The following is a 23508-nucleotide window of genomic DNA, read 5'->3' on the forward strand; positions in this document are numbered from 1 at the left end:
ATCATTAGGATAAGCGAAATTTGTGTAAAAGTAGATGGATGTTCAGCGATACCTTATATCTACTTTGTATAATAGAATGCAAAAGATATATATGAGGATTTAATTTAAAAATATTTCAGACTCGCCCATTCTTTCTCCGCCCCTGGAGACGTTTCAAATTAGTTTTTAATAAAGTTGTGCTCAACCAACAGTGATATACCGGAAGTAGTGAATACATCAGCGTTAAATCATTCACATTCTCTTCCCCAAAAACACATTTGAGTGAAATACCGTGTATAATGTTATCATAAAAATAAATATAAATGACACACAAAATAATTTGGTTCGCCAATAGGCAGTACAGTGTTTAATATTTACAGGGTTTGTTTTTCACCGGATGTTGGGTTTTGAATCCTGTGTGTACGTATGACTAGTCTATAAAGCTTGATCGGGGTGATTGCATTTTCACCTCCGTCTCACAATCCGGACATCTAGCATCTTCCTGTCTCCAAGACCCCCGAAACAGGTATTCAGTCAATAAAAAAATAATTGATGTCTCGTCCTCATCAACACGAATATTCGGCACATATATCGTGTGTTAACCTACTGCGTTTCAGTTAAGAGGCCGATGTGCGTTGCCTTGATCGGCCTGTTTGTGTTGGCGCCGATGGTTAGCTCGCAGAGCAGCTAAAGGCGGCTACCGTCCGCTATGAACAAAAAACGTTTTTCAATGGGAGCCACCTGGTTGTCGTATCTCGTAACGCAAATTTAGCGTTTTACTTATGTTGTTTATTAAATGTAAGTGTGTCGCGCTTGTTTTTTTCAGGGGGGATGTCTTCACCCCGAATGAAGGGTGTAATGCCCTAGCTTGTCAGTGGTGCTGTTGATTGTATGACGTGACTCGCTTAAAAAAAAAACCAACAAACACGTTGTTCAATTTTCCGACAACCGAAGTTGTTATTATGCAAAGGTAACAGTCTAGTATGACATGGATCGTTGAATCCAACCGAACGAAGTGATCTTATAGGTCAGCGTAAATTCACATTTTGCACGTACGTGTGCGTGTGTGTGAGACTTGAACTGTTTAAAACGTATTGTACTGTTGTATTGATGGTGTTGATGTTTGCCATCACGCTCAGGAAATGATGCCCTGTGTTTTGACATGGTATTTTGGTACAATTATGTAAATTTTATTTATTTGCAGAACCATTACTTTTTTTATTTATGTAAACAAAATTATGGGTCCACTCTAGTCAAAACTCTATAGTTACCTGAATGTTTCTGTCGGAGTGCTGTTGTCCAAATTGTTGGGTTAATTAACATAATAGTCAGTTGTAAGAGCCGTGGAGGCTGCAGATATACAGGCCACGTATATTTAAAGAAGTCAAGTCAACAATTGTCTTTTAATCAATATGTTTTATGTCCCACTGATGTACTCTAAACCCGGTATTTTGATGATGATTTTGAAATGTGGAACATTTGCAATATTGTTTCATGACAATGCTGTCAAATGCACATTAAAATGCAATTCATACAATGTATATCAGTAGTCCCCAACCTTGCATGCACTGAAGACCGGTTCAAGCAAGTACGTGATTTTCATGGACTGGCAATTATTCATGCGGGGAGGTTTTTGGAGGGGGTGGTTGCAAAGATGACACTATAGTTTACTGCTTTTGGTCCAGCAGCATGTCTCGCAAGTAGCGACTAATCTGGTAATATGACGGCAGCATGTGCAAACTCATCTCGCATTATCATGCTTTTCACATGTCACCTGTTTTAGAGGACTTCCGAATGGCACACTGACTTCATTTACGGTACTCCACGTCGCTGAATTTAACTTTGCTTAAAATTGTTTGTTTTCCAGTTGAGCACCTTAGGGGAAGCCTGCCGCTGCAAGTGGCAAAATGGGGGACGACAGTGAGTGGTTGAAGCTTCCCATCGACCAGAAATGCGAACATAAGGTGCTTGCAGTCTATTGATGTTCTGTTTGCTAATATAGTTGTGAGACAACGCAGAAATCATTTATTCTGTCAAGAAATATAATTTTCATGGGGTGGGGGAGGGCATTGGCCACCCAAAATTCAGAACTGTACTTAAGCCAGAATCATCATCAAAACATTTTGACAAAACCTAGTTTGTGCGTTTACGACATTGTTGTGAACCTTTTCATTTCCAGGTGTGGAAAGCCCGTCTAAATGGTTATGAAGAAGCTCTGCAGTTGTTCAATAGGATAACTGATGAGAAGAGTCCAGAGTGGGGGAAGTACCTTGGACTGATCAAGAAGTTTGTCACAGAGTCAAATGCAGTGGCTCAGCTTAAAGGTCTCGAAGCAGCCTTGGCCTATGTTGAGAATGCCCACGTCGCTGTGAAGTAAGTAAAGAAAAGTTCAATTATCCTTACATGAAGCCATTATCTGAACCGCTTATCCTCACGAGGGTCTCATTCAGCTCAGCTCTCATCGGGCTACAGGCATGGTACTCCCTGAACTGGTTGCCAGCTATCGCAAGGAACACAAATACAAACCAGTCTCGCACACAATCACTCCTAGGGACAAATTTGAGCATTCGGCCAACCTACCATGGGTGTTGTTGGCATTTGAGAAGAAATGTGAGTACCCAGAGAAAATCCACGCAGGCACAGGGAGAACATGCATACCACACAGGAGGCCGGGGCCAGAATCGAACCCCTGACCTCTGCACTGTGAGGCGTTTGTGCTACAGGTCAATTAATAAATCTTTAAATAAAATGACAAGCGAAATGAATTAATAAATAAATTGCACGGAAGGAATTCATTGAGACGTGCCTGCATTGACTATAGGAATGTTTTTGAGTGTCAAGCACTAAAAGGGCTAATTCTATCTAAACCAACCAATAACCGGATCTCGCTGCACTATTCTTAGTCTTATATTTTTGTGTTTCGGCCATACACGTGCTGACGTGTGACAATTTTCATTTTTGCAGGACAGCAGGTGACGTGGTGTCGGGGGTGGTGACCAAAGTGTTTAACCAGCCAAAAGCCCGTGCAAAGGAACTGGGCACAGACATTTGTCTGATGTACATTGAAATGGAAAAAGCTGAGGTGGTACAGGATGAGCTTCTGAAGGGTTTGGACAACAAGAACCCCAAGATAGTTGTGGCTTGTATTGAGACTCTCAGGAAGGCTCTCAGGTCAGTTCCCCCCAGAGAGAAAGTCATGGAATGTAATTTATTACTCTCGATATTTGTGAAGAAGGCAAATTGAACAAGCTTTTATCTTCTCAGAATGTGACTGCCATAGCAATAGCCATTTGAAACATAAATGTACAATTCACACAATTTGCAAACATGGATTCTTTTCTAATGGTTTTCCTTTTTTTTTTTAGTGAGTTTGGATCCAAAATTGTGACTTTGAAGCCTGTAGTGAAGGTATTACCTAAGCAGTTTGAGTCCAGAGAGAAGGCCGTGAGAGACGAGGCAAAGATGCTTGCTGTAGAAATTTACAAATGGATCAGAGATGCTTTGAAACCTTCACTGCAGAATATCAACTCTGTCCTGGTAGGACATGCTCATCTCTGGAAACATATACTTGCTGAAAGAACGTCAACAAGTGCATCAAATAACACAATTATTGTTCCTTCTCTGCAGCTGAAGGAACTTGAAGAAGAATGGGTGAAGTTGCCGACAAGCCCACCTAAGCAAAGCAGGTTCCTGCGCTCCCAGCAAGACCTGAAGGCCAAGTTTCAACAGCAACAAGCACAAGGAGAAGAGTCTGGTATGAAAAGCAAAAACAAACAAACAAAAAAGTATAGTTAATGAACGCTCGGTGAATTGTATTCATTTTTATTTAATAATGGGGCTCAATTAACCCAATATTGCTCAAAATTTCCATTCCTACAATAATTTTACTTTGTAGGTTTTTGCTATGGCCTAATTCAGGGGTGGCCAAACTTTTTTTGACTGAAGATCGACTTCCTTTTACATAATGTTTTTTAAAAACATTTTTGGTCAACCCATCTAACCTACCTGCCTTCTGCAGGAGAGGAAGAAGAGGACACAGTGGCGGCAGTGGATCCTTATGAGCTACTGGAAGCGGTGGATATTCTTTCCAAGTTGCCGAAAGACTTTTACGATAAAATTGTAAGTGTGATAAGCTCAAGTGTGAACAGTGGTCACATGCTACCCAAGAGTTTGTCACATGAATTGTTGAACACAATTTGAATGGGGAACCTCCATTTCTGTTTTTGCAGGAAGCTAAAAAGTGGCAAGAGAGGAAAGAAGCTCTGGAAGCTGTTGAATCTCTGTCAAAGAACCCAAAACTGGAGAGCGGGGATTATGGAGATCTCGTTAGAGCGCTCAAGAAGGTACTTGGTCATCAAGTCAATTGCACAATGTGTTGCTGGGGCTGTGCAGTAAGCTACTAAGTCCATGGGTAACCCTGGTGAATACCAGTTACTTTAAATGCCGCCACCCCGCTCCTCCTCTACCAACTTTGGCTCACTGTAGAAACAGTGGCTCAGACCAATCACTTTTTAGTTGGAGGTAAAATGCATGCGCTCAATTTATGATTTTTCTCAAGCAGTTAAAAAAAAAGTAGGAACTTCAACGCTACGCTTCAGCCTCACTGGTGGTTTTATGACACTGGAGTATGTATGATAGTTAGAGTACTGTCTGGTATGTCTTAGGTTGTGGGGAAAGATGCCAATGTCATGCTGGTTTCAATGGCAGCTAAATGTCTGGCCGGACTGGCCTCTGGTCTCAGGAAGAAGTTTGGAACATATGCAGGACAGGTAAGTTATAAGAATAATGAGATTTTCAAGCAACTATTTTGGGAACCTCTCTCAGCACACGCAATTGTATACCTGCAATTGTCTGTTTATATCAAAAGGCCACCATACATTTTTCTTTTCGTCCCACGCAGTCATTTTCTTTTTTGTTGACTTTCTTTATTATTAATGTCACTCTGCTAGAATGTGTATTTTCCTACCAGATTTATGTTCAACTATAGACCCATGATGACCTCACCCTCCAAGTCAGAATTTTTACTTTAGTTTTTTTACCTAAGTTCTCTGTATGACAATCATCCAAGAACTGCATCAGAATGTTTTCAATGTCGAACTCTACAAAAAAAATAAAATAAAACGTCAAGAATCGTATGCATTTTATTGAAATTGTTATTTATCCCCAAATAAGAGGTGCAATTCTCCCCACCCCACATCCCCAGGTTGTTCCAACTATTCTGGAAAAGTTCAAAGAGAAGAAGCTTCAGGTTGTCCAAGCCCTGCAAGAAGCCATTGATGCCATTTTTCTTACTGTAAGTATCCACAAATTCTAAGCACAGAACAATGTCTAATTACCTGATTAAAAAAAACAACAACAAATTTGTTGTTCAAAAAAAAGTTTTTCATAAAAAACTTTGGCACCAAGTACAGTAGAAGGCACCAAAAAAACAGCACTTGTTGGCAATTCTGCTCCTTGTGGCCCTTGTTAAATTTCTTTGGCAATCGAGTTTACTCTGAGTAGAAGAGACTGATTTTATGTTGCGTGATTAGTGATTCCGAATGGCTCATGAACTTGGGAGTTTTCAGAAGAATGGTTTATGTTTAAAGTCTTCCCCAAAGGAATCCCCCGCCCCCTGTATTGCATGTATTGTATAGGTTCCTGTAGATCGTGAATTATTAATAGGCATTTACAATTTTATTTTTATAAAGGGTCTCAAATAAATTAATATTCTTCAACTAATTTCCTGAACTGATGTAATCAAGATAGCAGAACTAACCAAACACTAAGGTGGTTTTAGTCTTAAGAGCTGATGTACATCATGTATGAAATGTAGCAACTTTGGACAACATGGGACGTTTGAAACTTTGTGAAGTTTCTCCCTGACTATCATTAAAAATTCAAATATAGTCTTAAACCTGCATATACCTATAATACTTTTGCATGCATTACGCACACCACTCTTCGTGGTGTACTTAATTTAACCAAATAAGGCATGAAGAGTTATTCTGAAGTGGGGAAAGAAAACTTCGCTTGGAGGACCTGCGTTGATTTGACTCCCCACTGCTGTTGTTGTAAATACTCACGTTCACAGCCAATTTAAGTGTTAACGAGAATTTGTGGAGCACTTAATCTCCCATGTGTCTTTATGGTGAAATGGATATTTGGTTTTGATTTATTGTTGGATTTTTTTAATTTTTATTTTTGCACACAACCTCATGTAATATGTAACTGTCTCCCCTAGACTACTCTGCAAAGTCTGTCGGATGACGTCCTGGCCGTGATGGATAATAAAAACCCTTCTATAAAGCAGCAAGCCTCTTTGTTTTTGGCCCGCTCCTTTAGACACTGCACTCAGGCTACACTGCCCAAGAGTGTACTCAAACCCTTCTGTGCTGCCCTCGTAAAGGTACACACTTTCACATTATATAAGGGAAGAAAATAAGTCTGAATCTCTCCTCGTCTGTACTTGTCTTTTTCTTCATCAGCAAGTGAATGACTCTGCTCCGGAAGTGCGTGACGCGGCCTTTGAAGCTTTAGGCACAGCCATGAAAGTGGTGGGCGAGAAAGCTGTGAACCCGTACTTGGCTGATTTGGATAAACTAAAACTTGACAAGGTAAAATATGATGACCGGTCTGACTAAAAGACAGCTCTCGGTTTCCGGTATTTGACCCTGTAGCTTTGTCGCTTGCTGTTTTTGGTGACAGATAAAAGAGTGCGCTGATAAAGTCGAACTTCCAGGAGGCAAGAAGGGTGCAGGAGGTGGAGGAGCTGTAGAAAAGAAGGCAGCCTCTAAAGCACCTCCTGCTGCTGAAGCCCAAACTAAATCCTCTGCCCCGCCCAAGAAGACTTCTGGTGCAGCCCCGAGCAAGGTAACATCTTCACTGTTTTAAAGTTAAATAATATTCTAGTTCAGGGGTGGCCAACCCGGGGCTTGCGAGCCACATGCGGCTCTTTGGCTGGTTCAATGCGGCTCCCGGGCTCTCACACGACAAGCGTCGAAAACGCCTCGACAGCGGCGATGCATTTCAAACAAGGTGCCCACTTCACAGAACGTACGCCATCAACCTATCATCAAGCCCATTACTTGATTGACATAGAGGGCAACCAACCAGATGACTGCATCACTGCTCAGCGCAAACAATGGCGCTAAGTGCTAAGCTAGTCAGCGAATTACTTCAGATTTTAAGGCAGCGGTGTCCAATACGTCGATCAGAATCAACCGGGAGCCAGCGAACTGGTCCCAAGTTGACCCCAAGGGGTGGGAGAGGAAATGCGTGGGGGGAAAAAAATATATTTGTCTGGTTGTATCTTGAGCTTTCATTCATTTTCAGACCGTTCCGACTGTTGCTCATCATAGTGTGCGTGCATATTTGCGCGAGTGCACTGGTGGGCACCCGCCTGAGTGCGTAGCGCGTGTGTGCGCGCGCGTGTGTGTGTGTGCTTGTACGTGCGTAATCGGATCGTCCGTGAGAAATTGGCCGCTTCAAAAGTTCAAAAGTAGTTCATGAAGTACAGAAATTACATCACTTTTACCACAGTGAGAGATTATTGACAAATTATATTCCATTTGCCCATGCTGTAAATTGTGCCTTGATCTTTTGTCAATGTAATGTGTCAGGTACAGGAAGTGCGAATGAAACACAATTTTCTGGTTCATTAATCATGGGAGATCTTGGAATTGTCAAAAAAATTCACTTTTTGAGATGGTAGTACCCAATTATAAGTATTGATTTTTGGGGGTTAAGAAGACCACACACACACACACACACACACCACAATGTCATGCGCTACTGTTGGCTCATAATGATGGACTATTTTTTTTATTGTAAATATGACAATTTCTTTAAAGTTAGATACATGTATGATAACTGAATCAATCTAAATCATATTCCCCACCGAGCTGGAGGAAAATTAGCTATGGATTCTGAATCTCTTTCTGTAACAGTCTGCTGGTCCACCAAAGAAAGGCAAACCAGTTTCTGCTTCCAGTGGGAAACCCAAAAAGAACATGGAAAGTAAAGACTTCACAGAAAGTGAACTGCCGGTGAGTCACAACTCTTTCTGGGCTTTTTGGCATTACATGTTCACAACAGCTTTGATGTTATCCAAGAACACCCCCATAAATTCACTTTTTCAAGCACTTGACTTAAACTTCTAAATCTTATTTTCAGTCACCGGTGGTGACGGATGCCTTTTTGGCTTCTAGGACTCCGGAGACAGATTAGGTATGAGGGTTATTCAATAAATAAGGTGATTTATTTTTCTTTTCTCCCGGTAGAAAGACTTCTATTATAGATGGAAGCTTACTTTTTCAACATGGTCACTGTCACTGACTTTTCCCAACTCTGCACAAGCTTTCATATTCTCTCAGCTTAAAAATCTTTGGACTGATGTCTCAGCCACCGAGTCATCTTGCATCATGACAACGCAAGGCCTCACACAGCAGCAAAAAACAGGGCAGACCATCAATGAGCTGGCCTGGGAACTGCTCCCTCATTCTCCTTACAGCCCAGACTTTGCCCCTTCAGACTTTGACCTGTTTGGTCCCTTTGAAAGCATTTACGAGAGGGACAAAGTTTGAAAGTGACGATGAAAGCAAAAGTGTGTTGAGCGACTGGCTGAGACATTAGTCCAAAGAGCTTTACGCTGGGGGAATATAGAAGTGTAACCCAGACTTGTTAAGTTATTGTCACAGAAGCTTGTGCACAGATGGGAAAAGTGTGTGAAAAATAAAAAAAAGTAAGCTTCTACTATACATGTATTAGAAGTCCTCATACTGAAAATGTACCTTATTTATTGAATGACCCTCGTATTATATGTTAAAATTAAGTTTCCTAAATTCAGCCTTTTTTTTGTTTCAATCGTAAAACAGAATTAAAAAAACAATTCAAAATCTGTTGGCCAATTTGAAAAGCTTCTATGGTGATATGTTTATGGAGCAGCCAAAAAAAAAAGTAAACCAGCTGTCAGGCAGGTGGTGAATATTGAAAAGAAGCTTTCTGTCTTAAAATTCTATCAACCCGCAGGAAGGTTTCATTTTTTGCATGTTGTGATGACTTGCGCTATTTTGTTTTTGAGAAACTGTTGCTCTTTGACCCTTGCGAGTGACATGATGGTGTTCACATTTTCATGTCAGGTTGAGGTGTGTGAAGAACGGGCAGCCGAAGTGCTTCCTGCATCCTGTCTTGAACAGCTGGATTCAGCTAATTGGAAGGAGAGACTCGCCAGTATGGAGGAATTTCAGAGGGTAGTCTTTGTTTAATTTCGGAAATCTGACCGTTTTTCTGCATAATCAAGCACATTTACACACACACAAATGACTGGACGTGATCATTGTCTGTGGTTAATCACTCTTTGCTTTGAAGGTTTTTGTAGTCTGGAAGAAAACAAGGAAGCAATGTTAATTGATGGATTCATATTTCCTTTTAGGCTGTCGAGACGATGGATAAGGTGGCTATGCCATGTCAGGCCTTGGTCAAGATGTTGGCCAAGAAACCAGGCTGGAAGGAGACAAACTTCCAGGTAACGTTTGTTGACCAGAATGACTTTTGAATGTAAATGAAATGAATGTACCCTGTCAAAACGATGCAGTATTTCTATTGTCTAGTATTTGTCATTCTAATTCATTCCAATGTTTTGGGCTGCTCTTTCTTCAGGTTATGCAGATGAAGCTACACATTGTGGCCCTTATCGCTCAGAGGGGGCAGTTTTCAAAGACATCAGCCTCCATTGTTTTGGATGGCTTGGTGGATAAGGTTGGCGATATCAAATGTGGTGGAAATGCCAAGGAAGGGATGACTGCAATTGGGGAGGCCTGCTCGCTACCATGGACTGCCGAACAGGTTTTTACCTTAATTAACAGTTTCCAACATGGAAAGTAGGGTTGAGCAATATAAATACGTAATATGGGAAAAATGCCTTTTGTCAAAACATTTGAATTGTTCAACAAATGAAACACAGCAAAATGAATCGTTAAATTCCATATGGCAAGTGCATATGCAAAAGAGAGAAGTTCTGCACACCCTCCACCTCTCATGAGGCAAGCGACCTCCTTTGGCAGTGTTCGATGTGATGGACTCTGTGTTTGCTTTTTACCAGTCAAACACAAAACAAACTGAAAATGATTCCGCTTTTGTCTACTTCATAGGAAGTAGCCCCCGCCGCCCACCCCAATCTGGGTGAAGTAGACATTAGAGTTATTGGAAAACCTGTCTAAATTGAATTGACCAAATTGCTTAGTCGTCAAAAATGACCAGTGTTGCCGCAGTTAAGTTCGAAAGTTAACATATTTGATCAATTATTTGTTTTTAAAAGTAACTACCGTAAATTCCGGCCTACAGACCGCACCTGATTAAGAGCCGCATGCTCAGTTTTATGAAGAAAAATCAATTTTGTAATTATATGGGCCGCACCGTACTATAAACCGCTGGCCAATGAGTAGGCGGGGGTTTGCTTTTCTGCGTCCCTGCCGCCGTGGAGCGCCTCTGGGTGAGGCGGCTGACGCAGTCCCCCGCTGAACCCCCGCAGAAAAAAAACGCAAAATTCACCACATTCAAATATTTTCAATTCTTTTTTTTTTTTTAAACCCCAAGATGATATATTTTTACTTAGCCATAAGGCAAAATAATCAGCCCATAAAACTCTAATGTATTCATTAATCACTCAGCCCTACCAGAAAGTGATCAACAAGATGGTGTCGGTTTATGAAGGCTACACCGTATTTACATTGGTTATATATTTTTACAGGTTGTGTCTTTGGCGTTTGCGCAAAAGAACCCCAAGAACCAGGCAGAGACTCTCAACTGGCTGGCTAATGCCATGAAGGAATTTGGCTTTACTGGGTAATAAACATTTTTGTATACGTTTCAGTCATTTTCCACTTAAACAATTCCGACTACAAAATTGACTGGAGAGTAGAGTTAAAGGAAACGACTGACATTTAACCTCTCCTTCTCAGTATAAATGTGAAAGGTTTCATCAACAATGTGAAGACAGCCCTCGGCGCGACTAACCCAGCTGTTCGGACAGCGGCTATTACCCTGCTCGGTGTTATGTATCTTTACATGGGAGCGCCACTCCGCATGTTCTTTGAAGATGAGAAACCAGCCCTCCTGTCCCAAATAGATGCAGCATTTGAGAAGGTAATTGCTTTTGTAATGCTCATAATGGTAACCATCGTTTTCTGTTCCCGTGAACAAGAGAGCCATACAAACGACCTTCGTTCCTCTTTTGTATGTCTGCATCCTAGATGCAAGGCCAGTCAGCTCCAGCTCCAACAAGATTCACCAAGAAGACTGGCAATGAGGATGAATGTGACACTGCAGAGGAGCAAGACGAAGATGTAGGAGGGCAGGACATCATGGACCTACTGCCCAGAACAGAGATTAGGTGACTTACTGGAAATTTTAAGTTTGCCGTTTGGAAGTAGTGCAAAAAAGACACCTTGTAATTTTTCGTCCTAAAACCATATGGAAACACTTAAATTAGTGATATTAATAGCAACAGTGTTAGCGCAAGCAAGTTGTGTTTACTTGTCTTTAAGTTGGGATTCAATAAAAGAGACGGCTCTTCTGTGCATGCTTAATACCTTGTCAATACTTTTGAAATCAGTGCCTGTAAAAAGTCAACAAACATTCTTTTTGTCCCACCTTTTTAGCGACAAAATCACTTCTGATCTGGTTTCTAAAATCGAAGATAAGAACTGGAAGACTAGAAAGGAGGGCCTTGATGAAGTTGCAGCCATCATCTCGGAAGCAAAATTCATCACAGCCAACATCGGGGAGCTCCCTTTGGCCTTGAAAGGACGACTTAGTGATTCCAACAAGATCCTGGTGGGTGGAATATGAATATATATGAATTGGGGAGCAAAATCCCTGCTTTTATCTATCGTGAAGGGTGACAATTTATCCACTTGATGTTGACCACCGTGCCGAAGATCTCAACTTGCGAATGTCGTTACGTGAGCCCTTTGGCGCTCACTGTGATGTCATTTTCAGTCGACAGCAAATGACATAATGGCCGCCCCCGAGATAGGGGTGGGGGGAACAGGTGGATTTTTTAATTTTTTTAATTCATTCATAGTCCACACTAAACGCAATATTAACTAGAATGCCATGTTTAGACTAGTGTCTGGATTTGGCAAATTTTGTATTCGACTTCTCCTTGAAGTGCATTTCAGAGCACCCAAGTGTTAATTTTGTCAGCCATTTCACACTTGTTAGTTTTCATTAACATTTAGTTAAACTCATCCTGTTTTTATTTAGTCAAATTCTTTTGGGCAGTAAGTTGAGCATTTTAGTCTTTATTTTTATCCAAGAAAACTATTTTATTCGTCTACTTTGTGAACATTTTGATGTAGTTTGTCTTTTTACCCTTTTCCTTTTTTTTTGTCAGCACATGATAAAAAACATTTCCATTTGATTTCAAATTCTTTCGCTGAACATTTTCTCTTATACCACATTTCGGATATTTCATGTATGAAAATGTAGGTTAAAGTTGTTTCTGAATTATGTGTGGTTCATTTTATTTTATGAAGATAAATTGCTTCAGTTCGTTCATATGACTGTCCCAACTGAGGTGAGAGTGGAACTTGTTTTGGTGCCAAGTGCACAATTAAGGGGTGTTCACACGGCACACATTTGCTCCGGTGCTGCACCGATGTATTTTGTTGCAATATATTTTACACCGGAGCAAATTTTGTGGAGCATTCACACGTACAAAGCCGCTGAGCGTGTCGCCACCGGCACAGCGTCGGTGCAGCTCCACTTGCGTTCACACGGCAGTTTCTGCAGCGGAGCAAAACGACAGAACCCCCCATTCTAGTTGAGATGGTATAACCCAAAAGGTGCTTGCTACTGTTACCAGCCTTGTCTTGTGTCGTTATTAAACAAACACATGACGGAAGTCCGACAGAGCACGAAAGCAACGCATTCTCGCGGTACGTAATCAACTCTCCCTCATGCGTAGAGAGGCTACTCCCCCGTCTCAAACGAGCATTTGCTCCGGAGCAAATTGTAGCGTTCAGACGTGCAAATTTACATCGGTGCTGCCCCTACATCGATGTTAAGATATTTATTAAATGACATTGTGTATGTCCAGGTGCAACAGAGCCTGACTATCCTGCAGCAGCTTGCCTCAGCTATGGGAACTGGACTCAAACAGCATGTTAAAACACTAGGGTTCCCCATCATCACTGTGCTTGGAGACAGTAAGGTACATAAGATGAGTGCACAAGATATTCATGTGCATCATTTAATAATTTTCGTCATTAGTCATGTTTAAGATTGCATTGACTGTGCATTTATGTGCTCTTGGTAAACAATATTTATCTGTAGCCCAATGTCAGGGCAGCTGCAATGGCCACTCTGCAAGCCTGGGTGGAGCAGACTGGGATGAAGGAATGGCTGGAAGGCGAGGAGCTATCAGAGGAGTTAAAGAAGGAAAATCCCTTCTTACGCCAGGAGGTACATAGAAAGTAACGTACATAATGGACAAGGGAGAAAAACTAATCATCTCATTCCAAATATGTGTTCCTGATAGAATAATTCCTGATAGAAAATTAGGGCTATATGGTTCTTTAAAAGTCATTATTAGTTGTGTGTAATTATCTTCCAAAACATAACACGTTACTTCCTCTCAAAGTTGTTAGGCTGGTTAGCGGACAAGTTACCCACCCTGAGATCCGCGCCGGGGGATCTGATGGGTTGCGTACCCAATCTATATGCATGCCTAGAAGACAGAAATGGTGACGTGAGGAAGAAAGCTCAGGATGCTCTCCCCACATTCATGATGCACCTTGGATATGACAAAATGAACAAGGCTACAGGCAAACTCAAGGTACAGGAAAAAAAATTTCTTTGAATTGCAAAATTGTATGAAACTGTTTTAACAGTTTCCCAACATTACATTACAGTGCTTCCTATCATACTCTGTGTTTATGCTTGCCTCCTATTAGACGTCTTCCAAAGACCAGGTCTTAGCCATGTTAGAAAAGGCCAGAGCAGTGATGCCAGCTAAACCTGCACCTCCTGCCAAAACTGGAGGAGCTAAAGGCCCATCAGAGACAAGTAGAGGAGGTTTGTCCCACTCCGTAACTGTATTGCTGTGCATTATCTAGGGACGAAACAGTGTAAACATTTGAAATTTACTAGCTGCTGTAAATTCTGTTGATGGGTTATTCCAGAGCACTGGAGCCTGGATATGAAGCACTCTAGAACCTGCGCAGGTCGGGTCAACCCTAGAAATGGGGCCAGTTATCGACAAATGTATTCGCTACAAATGCTAACCAGGCACTGGTTAAGTGAGAATAATCTGCTAAACCTCTCATCATTGGCTCTCGCAAGCAAGGGGTCAGAAACAATTACTCGATGATGACTCATCTTTCTGGCGAGCTCACAAGTCCTAGCCATGTTCGTCTTTGTGGTCTCGAGTGTGATTGGAGCCAACGAGTATCATAATGTCCGAGTAGCTAGTGTTGTTAGCCTTTCGCTAAGGTTAGCTTCAATGTCAGGCGCTCTGGCACATTACGGTGGCTGGGTTTTTAAGCTTTATGTTACAGGTGAGGGAGTCACCTGGAACTAAGGTTACATTTTTGTTTAAATTTAAGATGTTTTTGAGGTGTTTGTCTTTCCGAAATGCGTTTTCATGTTCACACTTAAAAGTCAGATTGCCATTTATGTTGGCATATGACAAAAATTCCACATGGTCTGCTCTGTAATTTACAAGTGTTTTCATATTTTCTGCAGCCTCCAGGTCTCAGGCAGTCAGTGAGGATGCTACCGATAATAAACCTGAAGCTAAGAAGGTCAGAGGGGGAGTAGCTGCCAAGAAGGTACTGTATGTCTGTATCAGTTATCATTTTACTGCAATTTATGCGCATTTGGAATTTTTCTTTGTCGTGATCATAGGGCTGTGCAATATGGTGGTATAAATATTTCTTATTGAGCAATCATTTATTTTAGCTACCCAAAATAAGGACCTGGAGAGAGAAAAAAGTCAGAATTTGACATTTATTTGTAATATTCACCATTTAATGAATAAGAGGTCAATATCACTATAATAAAGTCAAATATTTTATTGTATTGTATAAATAATCTGATATATACAGTATATATTTATGAAAGATTAAATAAACGTCTTTTTAAAAATTACGCGTTTTGTGGTGCTGGGTGACGCGGTGGCAGGAAAAAAATTCACAATGTATCGTATAGTAAATATGAATCATTATAATTTGCTATTTAAAATAAGAAAAACAGTTACATTGATTCAAGATAAAATTCCGAATATTTCAATCAAAGATTAAATAATGCAAAATTAAGAGGACAAATGCAAATTTAAAGATCTGGTGAAATTTTCGAGGACATAACACTGTATTTGCATACATTGTAAGGTCATGTGAAGGGTTGCTCCACCAGTGCATATTAAACGCTCATTTGCGGAAGACGCTGTCCCAAAACAATATCGTCGATTGTTGCGTTAACCTTCATGCAATGTCGGTGGAGTGAACTAATATTCTCTTGGAGTGGACCAACCGTCTTAGGGCTACTTACCGTAGTTTTTTTTTTTTTTTGCGGGCTCAGTCGTGCCAGGAGTGACAGTCCATTCATGTTTTACTCGCCTTTTTAAAATTCAATCTGTATTACGCCCTATTTGTGTGCAGTCAGGATTAAGAGCAAAGTTTTCAGTCTGAGAGTAAACTCAGTACTGCGTTTGTAATTTTAACATTGATCCTGTTCGTATATCAGTTGTCAAATCTGTTTTAACCAGGCACAACCGTATTGGAAACTGAGTGCTAGCGTATACACTACCAAGAATTTGGGTGTGGATTTAATGCGAGGGGCTACCAATTTGATAAACACTTGAGGGGGGGGGAGCTCTATTGTCATTGTCATTGTGCCCGCTTGACTGTCAATGCTGACCTGTTTACTGTACTTGTTTTCTCCCCCCTCAAAGACTGTCCATTCCAAATCTGCACCAAATCCAAGTGTTCTTTCGACAAAAAAATAGCAATAAAAACAGCTCACTGGTAAATTGCTCTATTTTTATTGTATTTTTTTTACAATAGCTACACTCCCCCCCAAAATTGAACCATCTCCTTGGTAAGCTATTTTTAGAACTCTCTGGCAGACTGCTCGTGTGGTCCTTGAGGGGCTACCTGTCCACAGGCCCCCATGTTGATGACCCCCGTTTTAGACATTTGGTAGCGTTATGTCTGTGCAAATCATTTGTCAACATTATTTGTTTTTTCTGTTCGTTCAGCAACCTTCTCCCCCCGAGGAACCCGACCCTACCCCTCCCTCAAAGGACAAGGACAGTAATGCTAATAAAAAGCCCCTCAACAAAGGGAAGACTGCTGCTGGCAGTCAACAGGTAGATGTGGAACAGATGTGCTCCTGATGAGACAATTGTTGCACAACTACCACTAATCAAATGTTTCTGTGAGCTCTTGTTGCCAACGAGCAATGGTCCAGCAAACCTAGAAAAGTTTAGATCGACTAATAAAGCTTTAACGTTCGTCGTCACCCTTGCCCTGGTGTTTACAACTGTCCAATCCTGAGATTGTAGTCACTAATGGTGGTGTTACTATTTAAATGTATGATCGAACTAATACAGTCTTCTCTCTGATCTAAAAGCTTACTAACTCATCCACACCGCACTTTTAAAGAAATAAATCCTTCTGACTAAGTATGATTCAAATTGCAGTACCCGCATACTTCAAAAATCGAAACACAAATGAGCGACGGGACTGCACGCATGAAGTTGTTGCATGTTTCGGAACTAATCATAGTCATTTTCCACTTGTTTTGACTGTCACATACGTATTTCTTTTCAGTGTGATGTACATGTTTTGTCATAGAATAAATGTTTTGTAATGTTAAACTGGCCTCGCCTCACTTTTATTTCAGAGTGCAACTACCAAGAAGCCTGCAGCCAAAGGAATGAAAGACGATGAGGACAGGTCTGGGCCCCTCTTCATCCTTATCCACAATGCTAAGGAGCAGAGGATCAAAGAGGAGAAGCAACTGAAGGTGCCCGACTATCTGCTGTGATCTCTAAACAAGAGAGCAGAGAACATTTAGCTGTTAGTCATGCACTCACTATTGAGGGAATATCCAGTGTGGGACGAATAAAGGATATCTTATCTTATCTTATCCAATTGAGTGAATGGCAAAGCACACACAGCGTAATACTACTTGCTGTACAGAGTGTTATGAAATATAATGGTACGCAGTATCACTGAAACGGGGAGAAGTAAAATATCACACCAGCATTCAGCTTTGAACTTGGCTGTTCTCTCCAAATAGATTTTGAAGTGGAACTTCATCACTCCTCGCGATGAATATTTGGAGCAGCTTAAAACTCAGATGTCTACCTGCTTTACCAAGTGGCTCCAGGACGAACTCTTCCATCTTGACTTCCAGAGACACGTCAAGGCCATTAGTGTCATGATTGAGGTGAGGACGCATGTGTTGACTTTTCCTTTTTTCCGAAGACATTTCAGGCATATGCACAGCTCCATGTCTGTTTGGATCCATAGACCGTGCTGTGAATTATCTCAAGCAGTCACTGCACTTGTCTTATTTGGCAGAGGTTGGAGAGTGAGAGTGATGCAACCATAAGCTGTCTGGACTTAATTCTGAAGTGGTTCACTCTGCGCTTTTTTGACACCAACACCACGGTCCTGATGAAAGTGATGGAGTATTTGAAGCTGCTTTTTACCATGCTGGACAGGGAGAACTATCATCTCACTGAGTATGAAGCCAACTCCTTTGTCCCCTACCTCCTACTCAAGGTAAGCACACGCTACACCTGGCGAGACAAGCCATTTTTCTATAAACTAAGCCTTGGTTCTTCTTTTTTGTTTTCAAAGGTTGGGGAATCTAAGGATGTGGTTCGCAAAGATGTCCGGGCAATACTGTCCATGCTATGTAAGGTTTACCCTGCTTCAAAGGTCTTTCCTTACCTCATGGATGGTACCAAGTCCAAAAACTCCAAACAAAGAGCTGGTGAGTTACGATAATAAATCAAGCTGTCATTGCTTTACATTATCGAAATATTATTGCTCGCTGTGATTGCAAGCATTCTTACAATGTGTCTTTGGATTGATGTCTACAGAATGTCTTGAGGAGTTGGGTTGTTTGATAGAAGGCTATGGAATGAACGTATGCCAACCAGCTCCAGCCAAGTCTCTGAAAGAGATCGCAGGTCACATTGGTGACAGAGACACTTCTGTCCGAAATGCTGCTCTGAACACGGTAGTGGCCGTCTACAACGTCTGCGGAGACCAAGTCTATAAACTAATTGGGAATGTAAGTTTGAGGATTGCAGTCGTCCAGGCTTTCAAATGTATCTCCAAAATTGACATTGCGGTACCCACTTCGCTCATTTCCAGTTGTCAGACAAAGATATGAGCATGTTGGAAGAGAGAATCAAACGTTCGTCAGCGAGGAAGACGGCCGCCGCTCCAGCCAAGCAGAGTGCAAATGAGCGGTCTCCAAGAGATCATTCAGCGAACCCCAACGGCACTTTCCTTCGCAAGTCTGCACAGGAAGAACCCAACAAACTCAAGTAGGTTACCCGAAGGAACATTTGCACCATCAACGTTAGTTAAATGAAACCATGTTTTGGCATTTGAGTGCAAATTTATGAAGGATCATATACGTATCGCTGGTGTCAGGCGGAATCCTCGTATCTCCAAAGTCTTCAGGAGACCCCAAAAATGTCATATTTGTTCAGCCGTTAACGTTGCATCGTCAAAGAGACGAACTAATTTGCAGCATATGATCAGTAATTTGTAAAAATAACCCATTCGTGTGAACTAACCAACTGTAAGTTTTGATTTTAACACTAAAATAGTAAGTTATGGAGCTAATACATTAGCGTAGAAGGCCATAGTCAAAAATGTGACAAAGGTTAATGTCCTACCTTGCTAACATAAAGAGAAGTTTAAAATAAAAAAAAAAGATTAAATGTGTAGAATATATTGTAACAAAAATTTGAAACTGAACCGTGATTGCCGTACCACCAGATGGATGCCACCATCCACAAGTGATACTAGTCTCACACTGCACTAATCTATTTCATCTCAGGATATGTTTCAAGATGACTCTTTTCCTCTTTTACCCTCCTCCCCCCCCTCACAGTCTTGCATGCTGGGTTGCTCTTAAAAGATGTACTATAGGCAGATGCATTAATTAACAAGAGCAAACATCGGGGCCCGAGCATGACCCATTACTTACCGTATTTTCACGACCATTCGTCGCACCGTATTGTTGGGCGCAGTGTCATTAACGGATGCTATTTCTGTATTTGGCACATAGAGAAAACGCACTGTACTATTGGGCGCAGTTTTTAAAATGTATGCCAGCTTAAAAATAGGGCATGCATGCGCGCACGCTAACACGTTAGCTTGAAGCATACGGTAGCATGCCAAGACATACAGATACAAGCTAAAAACACATTTTTAAAAAGGCAACGGAAGCAAAACTGAGTTAGGTTGTGTTTTATTTAGCCATCGTACAATGTACTCACGTTTTTCGATCAATCATCACCCAGAAATCCATCAAAGTCCTCATCTTCTGTGTCGGAATTGAACAATTGTGCAAGTACCGGGAATCCATCAAAAAAACGCAAGTTTCCCGCTCGTTGTCAGAGTCACTCTCATTGCCACGTGGCTCCACAGAAATGATGCCGGCTTTGCCAAAAGCTCGAACAACTGTGCAAGCAGACACTTTCGTCCGAGCAGCCACAATCCATTCGCAAATTGTGGCGTAACTCGCCCGACGCTGCCTCTCACTTTTTGTAAAATTGTGTTTGCCATCGATCATCCATTGCTCCCATGCCGCTCGCAACTTTACTTTGTACGCCCGGTTGATGCCGATGTCCAGCGGTTGGAGTTCTTTAGTCAAGCCCCCGGGAATGACGGCAAGCATTTGCTCGACTTGGTTTTTCACCGCTGCTGTGAGATGGGCACGCATGTCAAAAGCATAAACGATGGCTTGAAGTTTGAACTGAGCTTCGTAGACGTGTCTCTTTGTAGAATTTATTTTCGGGGGTTCTTAGAAACCCAAACCGAAGTTGTTTTGCAACAATGCACATAGCCACACTCTATACAGGTGTTGGTACCTGCTTGGGGCGTCCCTTTAGCGTCCACTTACACGCCCACCCTTCACTCATTGGCGGACTTCTTCGCCGCATGCCTGTCCTCACTCACGTCCGCCTTTTCTCTCTCTTCATATATATATATATATATATATATATATATATATATATATATATATATATATATATATATAATACGCACACGCCCACCCTTCACTGATTGGCCGACTTCTTTGCCGCATGGCTGTCCACACTCACCTCCGCCTTTTCTCTATATAAACAGCGTGTCTGCTGTCAGTCAGGTCTTGGAACTCGGTGCATACACAAGACGCTCCACATTATAAGGCGTCCTGTCCATTTTGGTGAAAATGTAAGACTTTTAATGGCGCCTTATAGTCGTGAAAATACGGTATTTGAATTTTCCATCTTACGACAATTTTGAATGGTCCCATTGCTCAGAGAAATATCCTTCAAGGTGTTGTTAAGTGAAATGAGAATTGACTCAACCGTCCTGAATTTAAACACGTCAAACACTTTTCAGATGTATAAGAATGGAAGTTGTGAGCCAGTGTGACTTGACAAATGCAATTCTGAATCAATGGACAAAGATTCTCCTGACACATTCTAAACTCCTGTAGGAATGAAATGGGAGACAAATTCCTAATTTTCTCTTTGCGTTCCCATAGCTGTCATGGCCCAGTACAGTAATTTCTTTCCCCATGTATGGCACTTACATGACAGGATCTGACAGTGAAAGCAAATGTGTGTCTTTTGCCTGGAAGGTGGGCCTGCTGCCTGCATGTCTCTTAACTCCTCATCTTTTCTCCTGTGATTTCCTCCTATTCTGTACTCTTCTTGCCTTCCTTTCCGGAGCAGACTTATGTATCGCACTTATAGGATGTGAGTACATCTTCCTCCTCGTCCTCCTCCTCCTCCTCCTGTGTCTGTGTCCCTTGCTAAGAACGTAAAGTCAAATTTTAGAATCTTAGTAGAAATGGACACCATCTTTTGGATTAGCCTCATTCACAAGAGAGTGCGGTACGAATGATCATCCAATGTTTTGTCCTTTTTGAATCATTTTTTTCAATACTCGTCCATTTTTTAAATTGCACTGCATAACATCAAGCGCTCAAAATTGTTTCAAACAGAAATTAATTTTAGCTATTCATGCTTAAACATGTGTAAAATTTGTTTTATCGCGATCTCCTAGTAAGTGGAACCTAAAATCTAGGTGTGGCTGATTTCTTAAATTATGTGCAACTAATTATTAACTATCGCAGCTCACATGTAACATCTTAAAATATTTCTCTCAGCCCTTCAGATACACATACTTTGCCAGTACCTTCGGTGAATTGTACACGAAACGCTGTTTCTTTTACAAAGGCCACCTGCCCGGTAAACATCCACTTTGTATAATAAAATACATTCATAACCCATATATCGTAAACAGTGCGGGACTTCACTATCACTATATGAGGTAAGAATCAACAGCTTTTATCACATTTTACACAACACTTTATGAATACAAGTAATGAACAAATCATAAATATGGCAGGGAATGTGTTTCCTTTTTTAGTTTAGATTTTGAGCAGCAAATTTGAAGTTACATATTGGTGCTCACAGGGAATGCATAAGCAAAATTGCACAAATTTTCACTTGAAAGAATAGTGAACAATCTTGGGATTTTTTTTTCTGTCGAAGTTTCAAATAGTGTGTAAATTGAATACACTTCATCTTCAGCATGTTCAGTGCCACTTTTGTAAGTGGCCAGGGCCCGTCCAGGCCACGCCCCTTTCCGTTTTTTTTTCCATCACTAGCCATTGCCGTCCCTGTAACAAGTAATACAGTGCATGGATAACAATGCCTTACTTGGCTTTTAAGTTTACTCTCGGAAGTAATCATGGCGGCTCACTCGACTTTGACTTGAGCCAACCTTGAGCTGACGGAGACGCGATCAAGCTTCCCGTGCAAAAGCGCTCTGACATTCTGGTGTGCGCATTATTTTCTGTACTCTTGCGTACCAGCACCCCACTTATGTGCACCCCTGGATATAAGACATATTGGTGGGAAAAGGTCATTTATCTTTGACTTTATTATTTTTGTTTTTACATCACAATAACCTGGAATGTCAAAAGGGGTGTGGCTCGTTTAAAGCCACTCTATGTAGGCGCGATCTGTAACATTTACATGTTCAATGATTTAACATCCTAAAGCTGATGAAACCGCATTGTGAGCTAGTCCATTTTTGCTGTGAAAGAGTAACACGTCACCTCCAGCTCTCTCACGGGCTTCAACCAAACTCTAGAATTGTGAGGTCAACTTTTGCATCATATTTAGACGTGTATGACATGGGTCAAAAGTTTCAAACCTCGACACATCCCTGATTTATTTTTATTTATTACTATTATTATATTTGGAATGTATTAATAGGCATACATCTTTGGTAATGTTCAGGGCAATTGATTCAATCAATCTATAAACTATCATTTAAAAGTCCTGCTCAATATACACGTATAGAAAAAAAAGTCACCGTGCCCAGCTTATACACTGAACTTGACATACGTTTGTCTTCCCCCAGTCAAGCCCGTCAAAATGCCCATCACAGTGAGTCCTCTCACATGCCAATCCCCAAGGAGTTCCAATTAGACCTGGACATGATTGAGATGGACCAGAGCAGAGTAAACGAGCTGCCGGATCTTGTCCAGCACAAGCTTGATGAGCTGCTGGAACCCATTGTGATCCCTGAGCCCAAGTATGTCTAACCCAGCCGCATAAGTGATACCTTGAACCGATCTTGCACGTGGAAGTTAATGTTCATTTTAATGCTGCTGTTGTGTGTGTGTGTGTGTGTGTGTGTGTGTGTGTCACTCTCTCTCACTCTCTTTTAGAATGCGTACCATTTCGCCACACTTGGATGACCTCCACAACAGTACGGCGTCCACCATAAACTTTGTCATCTCTCAGGTGGCCAGTGGAGACATTAACACCAGCATACAGGCACTTGCACAGGTAAAGATCACCGCTTGCCCTTTACTGCGTTGATTATCTCGACAGCTATTTGATATGCAGATTTCTTTTTATGAATCACTCGGCACGTCACCTGCGGCAAGTGTTTGGTCCTGTATGGATCACTGTTTTTTTATCCAAACGGATTCTCTGAACAGCAACTCGATGCAGAAGAGGTTCAGTAACCAGAACACAGTCGGTCGCGTCTCTACTTTTCTACCAGTCACATTTTAGCAAACATTGGACATTTGAGCCTTGTCATTTATCAAAATTTTCACCAGATGTATTGCTTGTTAACTTGGTGCAAGTAGACCAAAATCCAAGTTTTTTTAATTTTTATTGTTTTCATGCACACCTTGTTCCAAGTAACGTTAACAATTTGCATGTTTGATTACAAACGTGTGCTTGTTTAGTGTGTCGAAGACGATGTATGCCCTCTT

General features: G+C 41.3%; 2 protein-coding genes across 5 annotated transcripts in view; both read left to right on the forward strand.

Annotated features, from left to right (window-relative positions):
• Positions 1-392: 392 nt before the first annotated feature.
• The window catches only part of ckap5 (cytoskeleton associated protein 5), a 30173-nt gene continuing 7057 nt past the window's right edge, over positions 393-23508 (forward strand). Inside the window, exons 1-36 of one of the 4 annotated variants that reach the window (XM_052061971.1) lie at positions 393-505; positions 1847-1943; positions 2159-2352; positions 2944-3150; positions 3345-3516; positions 3607-3733; positions 3998-4098; positions 4209-4322; positions 4644-4748; positions 5183-5272; positions 6203-6367; positions 6447-6575; positions 6667-6831; positions 7908-8006; positions 9099-9209; positions 9392-9484; positions 9619-9804; positions 10709-10803; positions 10920-11103; positions 11211-11350; positions 11619-11793; positions 13061-13174; positions 13297-13425; positions 13604-13798; positions 13917-14037; positions 14707-14792; positions 16220-16330; positions 16867-16989; positions 17266-17415; positions 17550-17753; positions 17832-17967; positions 18077-18270; positions 18354-18529; positions 20939-20962; positions 22641-22814; positions 22951-23071. In XM_052061971.1, coding sequence (XP_051917931.1) covers positions 1887-1943; positions 2159-2352; positions 2944-3150; positions 3345-3516; positions 3607-3733; positions 3998-4098; positions 4209-4322; positions 4644-4748; positions 5183-5272; positions 6203-6367; positions 6447-6575; positions 6667-6831; positions 7908-8006; positions 9099-9209; positions 9392-9484; positions 9619-9804; positions 10709-10803; positions 10920-11103; positions 11211-11350; positions 11619-11793; positions 13061-13174; positions 13297-13425; positions 13604-13798; positions 13917-14037; positions 14707-14792; positions 16220-16330; positions 16867-16989; positions 17266-17415; positions 17550-17753; positions 17832-17967; positions 18077-18270; positions 18354-18529; positions 20939-20962; positions 22641-22814; positions 22951-23071 — 4767 coding nt within the window. In that variant the 5' untranslated portion in view covers positions 393-505; positions 1847-1886. The remainder of the gene's footprint in view (positions 506-1846; positions 1944-2158; positions 2353-2943; positions 3151-3344; positions 3517-3606; positions 3734-3997; positions 4099-4208; positions 4323-4643; positions 4749-5182; positions 5273-6202; positions 6368-6446; positions 6576-6666; positions 6832-7907; positions 8007-9098; positions 9210-9391; positions 9485-9618; positions 9805-10708; positions 10804-10919; positions 11104-11210; positions 11351-11618; positions 11794-13060; positions 13175-13296; positions 13426-13603; positions 13799-13916; positions 14038-14706; positions 14793-16219; positions 16331-16866; positions 16990-17265; positions 17416-17549; positions 17754-17831; positions 17968-18076; positions 18271-18353; positions 18530-20938; positions 20963-22640; positions 22815-22950; positions 23072-23508) is intronic. The other 3 variants (XM_052061973.1, XM_052061974.1, XM_052061975.1) reach the window with 3 other exon arrangements.
• The window catches only part of LOC127598290 (aminopeptidase Ey-like), a 75557-nt gene continuing 62745 nt past the window's right edge, over positions 10697-23508 (forward strand). Inside the window, exon 1 of the mRNA XM_052062047.1 lies at positions 10697-10708. The gene's annotated coding sequence lies outside the window, so the exon portion shown is untranslated. The remainder of the gene's footprint in view (positions 10709-23508) is intronic.

This window comes from Hippocampus zosterae, chromosome 3 (genome assembly GCF_025434085.1).
Source record: "Hippocampus zosterae strain Florida chromosome 3, ASM2543408v3, whole genome shotgun sequence".
NCBI classification, from domain to species: Eukaryota; Metazoa; Chordata; class Actinopteri; order Syngnathiformes; family Syngnathidae; genus Hippocampus; species Hippocampus zosterae.